Here is an 8347-nt window from a genome sequence, read left to right as displayed (position 1 = left end):
CAGAATGGAGGATTCTAATGACAGGAATCTTACAAGGTGAGCTCTTCCAACCAACCTAGTTTTCTAAAAATTATCGGGAAAATCAAAATCTCACTGTTTTCTCACAGTTTTCTTCATTTGATCATGGAGTTCTCGATTTTCCCAAGGAGTTAACGGGCAACCTCTATCTCTCAAATCAGAAATTGTTCACACTTATCACCGCACCGTTCCGATTGATTAGGTCCCGGGTTCGATACCCCGGAGAGGTAACATTATCTATACCTAGCTGTGGATGACCTGTGGTCGCTTTTATTTCAGTGCGACCTGCATCGGTGGCGTAGCGGTCAAGACGTTCGCCTGATGTTCATCCCAAAAACCAAACGAAAATTAATTTTCTTTGACTGAATATAATTAATTTATTACACATCAATTGTACCTATGTACTTATACGTAGATACCTCCCACCTTGAGACTAGACTCAGTAAATGCAAATAAAAACCTAAAGTAGGTAAGTAACAGTACTTACCATGTGGTAAGATAATGTACAAATGTAAGAGTCGGTAGGTACTAAATACACGCATTGCATAGAATGAGTAAGGAGTTTCAAATTTAAGAAAGATACTTGGATGTACCTATTCTACAGATTATAATCGGACATATCCTAAATTTCAACACGTTACAGATATCCTGTACATGGTGTAGGGAGTCATCAAGCGTGTACGTAGGATATTAGAACTAAATAGACAATAAAATATACTTACAATGCAATACATATAATATTTTGTATGTTCACTTACAATATTAGTATGAGTAGCTCACCTAACTAGCTAAAGATACTTGGATGTACCTATTCTACAGATTATAATCGGACATATCCTAAATTTCAACACGTTACAGATATCCTGTACATGGTGTAGACTAGCTGTAGGGAGTCATCAAGCGTGTAAGTAGGATATTAGAACTAAATAGACAATAAAATATACTTACAATGCAATACATATAATATTTTGTATGTTCACTTACAATATTATGAGTACCTAGCTCACCTAACTAGCTACCAATGGAGGAGTTGCACCTGGGAAAATATTATTAATAAAAGGTCGATTCCTACGTAAAAAGTTGTGAAAAATCCAAATCTGAGGTCAAAACTCCGAAATAATATTATTAATAAAAGGTCAATTCCTACGTAAAAAGTTGTGAAAAATCCAAATCTGAGGTCAAAACTCCGAAAAAGTAACCTTTAAAAGGTCGAAAATTCAATTTTCAATTGCCGTTCTAATGAAAAAGTTCAAAGAGTTGTGACGTCAGATTTCACGTCAAAATGCGCAGAAACGCTTGCGCACTTACACAAACGAAGCGGGAGTCATAAATTATGACGTCATCGCCTACGGGAGCGTATGCCGTGACGTCAAACTTCACGATTTACCGTTATTTTAGAGTCATAAATTATGACGTCATCGCCTACGGGAGCGTATGCCGTGACGTCAAACTTCACGATTTACCGGTATTTTTAAAATCGATTTACATATCTCGGTATCTAGAAGTCGTAGAAAAAAAAAAGAAAAATTCCGTTGGTCCTCATTTTTCCTGCTCTATGACTTTGAAATATCACCCAAGTAAGCGCAACTGATCTATTCTATCAACAGAGGGGCGTATTCAGGGGGTTTTTCTTTCATAGTGTAAAAGCTAGCTAGGCACTATACACAAAGTTCACAGTTGTGCAAAGACAAAAGTCTTTGAGAAACAGGATTCTGATGATTTAAGATGAAGGTATGTACATGCCTACGTACAGGTACACATATGTAACTACATATCTTGTATAGTATACCGCTAGCTAGGCACTATACACAAAGTTCACAGTTGTGCAAAGACAAAAGTCTTTGAGAAACAGGATTCTGATGATTTAAGATGAAGGTACATACCTACGTACAGGTACACATATATGTAACTAACTAACTACATATCTTGTATAGTATACTAAGATGATCTAAAGATTTATCAAATACATAGGGTACATAGTCCAAACACAAACAAAGACTTCACAACATCCAAGATCTTGCCTGCAATGTAAGTATTGCTTATTTCCTTATTACATATACTTCTTCTAGTTCTTCTTCCTCTTTATATTCTTCTTCTTCCTCCTCGTCGGTTCTCATTCATACAAAGGATCGGCTTGCATTGTCTTCTTCTCTCTTCTCTTGTATTCATCACGATTTCATTGGTTACCTAGGGGCCTTGGTTCGCATCCCGGGGCCGGAAGGTTTCCATTTGATCAAAACTGTTTGAGAGACTGTTTGGAAGAGAGAACCAGTGTCCTTATACTAGTCGTTCTCAGTGACCTGTTGAACTCGCTGGGAAAAAGGATCCTTACAGGCCCTCAAAGACCCAATCAAGCCCAAAATCTAAAATGAGCAAAAATTTCCTTTTTATTGAACAGCATGTCCAAATTTCATGAGAATCGATCAATTCGTTTTAAAATGCTCCGTACACAAAAAGTTGAAACTCCCTTCGTTCGTTGAATTGTGTTGCGGTAGCAATTATCCAAGTCTTAACCTCGAATGTTGGATGAAATTCAATTGAGAATTCATTAAGATCTACATCTACATCGAATTCCAATCTGCAATAACGAAAATAATTCCAATCCTCAATATTCAACACCTACAGGTTAGTCGCGGGTAAATTTTTGATTCCAAACGCCTTGGTTTATTGTTGATTCAAAATATTTGATTAGAACCAATTCAAAATATTCGTTTAGAACCAATTCTCCTTCCTACAATAGAAAGGAGTGTTCATTTGGTATGTTAATGTTAAGTGTTAAGGGTACCTAACCTAATTTCAAATCATGTTCAATATGCCTCAGGCATTTGTCATTATTTCTAGTTTTGAATGCCTTGGTCATATACGCACACCCTATGTTAGATAAGCCATCATCAGGACAACTTCCAGATCCAACATCCACCGTGCTAACCATTACAGCACTGAGGTTGCTACCTGACTCATAAATACGAGATAGCATTTCAAAGCTAGCAAGAACCAGGGCCCAACCCTTCTTGCTAAGTTACGAGTAGCTATACAAAGCTTGCCGATTTTCCTATATGAATATTAGTTAGCTCGCACTCAGAGTCATACACACATATGTAATAATACTTTGTCAACTTCTAACTTTAATATCTGACTGAAGAAATGATTTGCAGAGCAGGTTCACGTTGCAGAAATATGATAATCCGCCCCGGGCGGGAATCGAACCCGCGGCCTAGCGCTTACAAGGCAGACGCACTACCAACTAAGCTAACTAGGCTGGCACTAAATACAATTAAAAGTACTTTTAACTCGAGATGTGTTCTCGACCATTAGAGGGTGAAAAGTAAAAGTAATAAGCAGTCGATTTACCTGGAATCCATGATGTTAATACAAGCAGTAAGGTCCATGTTAACATGATGATTACAATGATCAGAACATGAGGTTAGATAACACCAGCTGTGATCTGCTTACATGTTTCCTTCCAATGTAGGTACCACAAAATATGAGAGGTACCTACGAAATACGCCTCCTGATTAATATTAATCCTTTGGGTTAAGTTACTACGGTGAACACACGCCACTGGTTTTGATTAAACCTACCCGATTAACACATTTCTTTTTTGGTTTAGTTAGGTTGAAAATTTTACAACTGAAATTAAAAATGTACCTATTACCTACGCGGTCTTCGAAGTAGGTACCTATAATTAATGAAGGCACCCCTACCCTCGTCAAATGATTGAAAAACAATAACTGACAAGGGAAAAAGTTGCCTATTTAAAAGAAAATACCTCAGCAGGTAAAATAACAGACACTATTGAGAACGGACTGGTAAGTACCAAGTAAGGAAATTTATATGTTGAGGGAAGGGAGATACCCCAAATAAGTACTTACTACGAATACCTATTTGGAAAAAAAGATCGTCTTGTACGTGCAAAATAGGTACATATTATTAGGTAAGAGCTTTTTGAGAAAAATAAATTAATTTTATTTAAACAACTTTTATTTTCTCCATTAAGTTTTTATTTACATCTTCATCTAAGACGTTTATTTGATGGTATTTAATTTTTCACTTGCTCACCAAAATACGGAGAAAAATCTAAACACACAGGGAAGGTCAAAACTGTTAAAAGGTATTTTAGAAGAAAAATAAAATAAATTAATTAATTACCTAATTACCAATATTAAATTATTATTAAAATAATCCACAGGTGAAAAATCGCGTTTATGTAGACTCCCAACACGCGTTCAGTGACGTAAATATTATACGCGGGGTACTCGGAACAGACAGACACAAACCTCAAGATACTGAAGATGAAGATACCAGCAACTTTCACACGGTGTATGCAGCTCAGACCTTGCTGCTGCTGTATTAGAAGAGGGGGTTTCACCATCAATTCAATGAAATATCAATGAGTTCTCTCAAAAAGAGAGCCTATTCAGGGACTTGATACTGATAGGGCCCACACTGAGAAATGTTTGATAAATGTTCTAATGAAACAAGGAGACAAACTAAATGAAAAATCATCATGCTAGACCTTGGAACTGACTACATTCGTTCAATTGCATGAGAAGACAAGAGGTTCAGACCAATTAGTCTGGATAAAAAGCTGTTAAGTACTCACTTTCATAGGATTTTGAAGGTACAGATTCTGAGCAGCTTTCTCAAATTCAACCCAAGATTTTAGATTAGTCATTGTGAAAGTGACACGACTGCTAGAGATCAAGCATGCCTTTGTCACCAAGAATACTAGTTATTAATTAACGTCAAATTAATGGTTAAATGGGTATTACTTAATAATTAAAATTAATTTCAAGTTGATACAACAGTGCATGTTTTTAGCAAATAATTTTTCAAACTTTCGCACTTTCGCTGTTTTGGTTTTGGCTGCTTACGTGTTTTTTTGTGCTCGTTGCTACTTTTGTTTACAGACGATAGACCAATCAAAATGCTCTATTTTATCTTGAGCCAATCAAATCGTTCGAATTTTTTTGTTTCTATTTTACAAAATGACGCGGCGATTTTCAAAATTTAATTGACAAATTTGTGTACTTTTTCGCTTTTATTTCAATTCACCATCAATTCAATGAAATATCAATGAGTTCTCTCAAAAAGAGAGCCTATTCAGGGACTTGATACTGATAGGGCCCACACTGAGACATGTTTGATAAATGTTCGAATGAAACAAGGAGACAAACTAAATGAAAAATCATCATGCTAGACCTTGGAACTGACTACATTCGTTCAATTTCATGAGAAGACAAGAGGTTCAGACCAATTAGTCTGGATAAAAAGCTAGTAAGTACTCACTTTCATAGGATTTTGAAGGTACAGATTCTGAGCAGCTTTCTCAAATTCAACCCAAGATTTTAGATTAGTCATTGTGAAAGTGACACGACTGCTAGAGATCAAGCATGCCTTTGTCACCAAGAATACTAGTTATTAATTAACGTCAAATTAATGGTTAAATGGGTATTACTTAATAATTAAAATTAATTTCAAGTTGATACAACAGTGCATGTTTTTAGCAAATAATTTTTCAAACTTTCGCACTTTCGCTGTTTTGGTTTTGGCTGCTTACGTGTTTTTTTGTGCTCGTTGCTACTTTTGTTTACAGACGATAGACCAATCAAAATGCTCTATTTTATCTTGAGCCAATCAAATCGTTCGAATTTTTTTGTTTCTATTTTACAAAATGACGCGGCGATTTTCAAAATTTAATTGACAAATTTGTGTACTTTTTCGCTTTTATTTCAATTTTTTTATCACTTTTCGGTTGAAAAGAGTTTAAAAGTCCTTCAAAATGTCTATTCTACTAAAGAATAACAGAACGTTTAATATATCATCACACCTTTTGCTGATAACTCGAGGATTGACATCAAAATCTCCACCGAGAGGTGGTGCTCCTAAAACCAAAGGTTAGATAATTTCCCATTTATGTAACTAGTAGGCACTTATTGAAATATTGGTAACGTTTTCTCATAAAAATGTCGTTATTTACTGACTGGTCATGAGATATGAACAGCCTAAAATTATGATAAAACACCATAGTGAATAAATCTTTATCAAAATGCTTCACATTTTTTTTTTTTTTTATTATTATTATTTTTAGCCACCTAATACCTATCTACTTACCTACACATAACCTTTTATCAGCAAAATTGAAAAAATGACCTTTTACCAACTAATAGAGGCCCTTTCCATGAATCACTTAGCACTACAAACTTGACAATCTGCAATGCAAAATAATAATAATAATAATAATAATAATAATAATAATGAAAAAAAAAAATTCTAGAGAATAGATACAACAGACAATGCTTATACTTACCTATTTTTTTAAATTAAATATCAAGTAAATTGTGTCATGCTTACAGGATCCAAGAGTTCTAGATGCCATGTTACCATATCTGACAAATGCCTATGGTAATCCTCACTCGAGAACTCATGCATACGGCTGGGAAAGTGAGAAAGCTGTAGAAGATGCCAGACAAGAAATAGCTACTTTAATCAACTGTGATCCCAAAGAGATAATTTTCACATCTGGAGCCACAGAGTCCATAATAATAATAATAATAATAATAATGAAAAAAAAAAATTCTAGAGAATAGATACAACAGACAATGCTTATACTTACCTATTTTTTTAAATTAAATATCAAGTAAATTGTGTCATGCTTACAGGATCCAAGAGTTCTAGATGCCATGTTACCATATCTGACAAATGCCTATGGTAATCCTCACTCGAGAACTCATGCATACGGCTGGGAAAGTGAGAAAGCTGTAGAAGATGCCAGACAAGAAATAGCTACTTTAATCAACTGTGATCCCAAAGAGATAATTTTCACATCTGGAGCTACAGAGTCCAATAACATTGCTGTCAAAGGAGTGGCCAGGTTTTATAAAGAAAAGAAGAAACATGTGATAACCACACAAACGGTGAGTGTTTAGCTAATACCTGCCTTGATGGTGTAGTGGTTAAGACACTCATCTGATAAATAGGAGGACTTGGGTTCAATCCCAGTGAAAGAATGGAATTTTATCCTCAGTTTATTTTGAGGATTTGACCAAAATAATAGTAGTAGTGTAAGAGGGAACTGTAACTGCTGAGGTCTTATCATTCCGAAAGCATAGAGAAGGAAAACAGGATAGTGGTTAAGACACTCATCTGATAAATAGGAGGACTTGGGTTCAATCCCAGTGAAAGAATGGAATTTTATCCTCAGTTTATTTTGAGGTTTTGACCAAAATAATAGTAGTAGTGTAAGAGGGAACTGTAACTGCTGAGGTCTTATCGTTCCGAAAGCATAAAACAGGATAGGAAAAAGGTATTATTAATTAATTTATTTAATTTTGACATCCTTTGTAAATACTTTTTACTTAAGTTATATATAGGAATGGATACTTACGAGTAGGTTTTTATATCCCGACTCGGAGTTTCGTCTATTTCATAGACATTTTCAAGGGAAACTGAGTGTAGGTGTTGTTGTTGTTGCTGATAGTGACAGTGGTGGGGGTGTAGACTACTCGTAAGTATCCATTTCTATATATAACTTAAGTAAAAAGGAAAAAGGTAACCGTTCCGAGAACGAACCTGATCTGTATATCATAAAATCCGCCGCGGGCGTGAATCGACCTCGGGACCAAGGCACTTACAAGATAAGACAGACGCGCTACCCTGCAAGTCAACTAGACTGGCTATTTCTTTCCTTATCATAATTTATTTTCTATTATTTCCACAGGAACACAAATGTGTGCTAGATTCATGTCGTATTCTGGAAGGAGAAGGATTCAATGTAACTTATCTGCCTGTCGGTAGCAATGGTATTATTAGTCTGGAAGATCTGGAGAAAGCTATCACACCAGAGACATCTCTAGTATCTATCATGACAGTGAATAATGAGATTGGAGTCAAGCAACCTGTTAAGGAAATAGGTCAGTATTAAGCTACTCAGTAATATTATACCTACAGGAAGCCACCAAAAAGACTGGCCATGAAGCTTACCATCAGTACTTTTCACGTACAATACCAGTGCAAACAAAAGTACCAAGTTTTTCATTATTCAAAGGACGCAAATAGGTCAGTATTAAGCTACTCAGTAATATTATACCTACAGGAAGCGACCAAAAAGACTGGCCATGAAGCTTACCATCAGTACTTTTCACGTACAATACCAGTGCAAAGAAAAGTACCTAGTTTTTCATTATTCAAAGGACGCACGTTAGGATATTTGGTTGATGGAAAAAAAAAAGCTGAATATATCAGTAATGGTCGTTTGTTAAATAAATATGTACATCGTGCTTGCCCGCCTCTGTGGCCAAGGGCCAAGTGGAGTTAAGATCATTGACTC

General features: G+C 35.6%; 1 protein-coding gene across 1 annotated transcript; it reads left to right on the top strand.

Moving 5' to 3' along the window:
* Positions 1–6664: 6664 nt before the first annotated feature.
* On the top strand, positions 6665–7963 carry LOC103517306 (probable cysteine desulfurase, mitochondrial). Its single transcript, XM_008482333.3, has 2 exons — positions 6665–6935; positions 7739–7963. Exons 1-2 carry the CDS (start codon positions 6702–6704, stop codon positions 7940–7942), a joined length of 438 nt encoding a protein of 145 aa, XP_008480555.1. The 5' UTR covers positions 6665–6701; the 3' UTR covers positions 7943–7963.
* The last annotated feature ends 384 nt before the right edge of the window (positions 7964–8347 follow it).

Source organism: Diaphorina citri, unplaced genomic scaffold, assembly GCF_000475195.1.
Source record: "Diaphorina citri unplaced genomic scaffold, Diaci psyllid genome assembly version 1.1 scaffold1801, whole genome shotgun sequence".
NCBI lineage: Eukaryota > Metazoa > Arthropoda > Insecta > Hemiptera > Psyllidae > Diaphorina > Diaphorina citri.
This window is presented reverse-complemented; position numbering and strand designations above follow the sequence as displayed.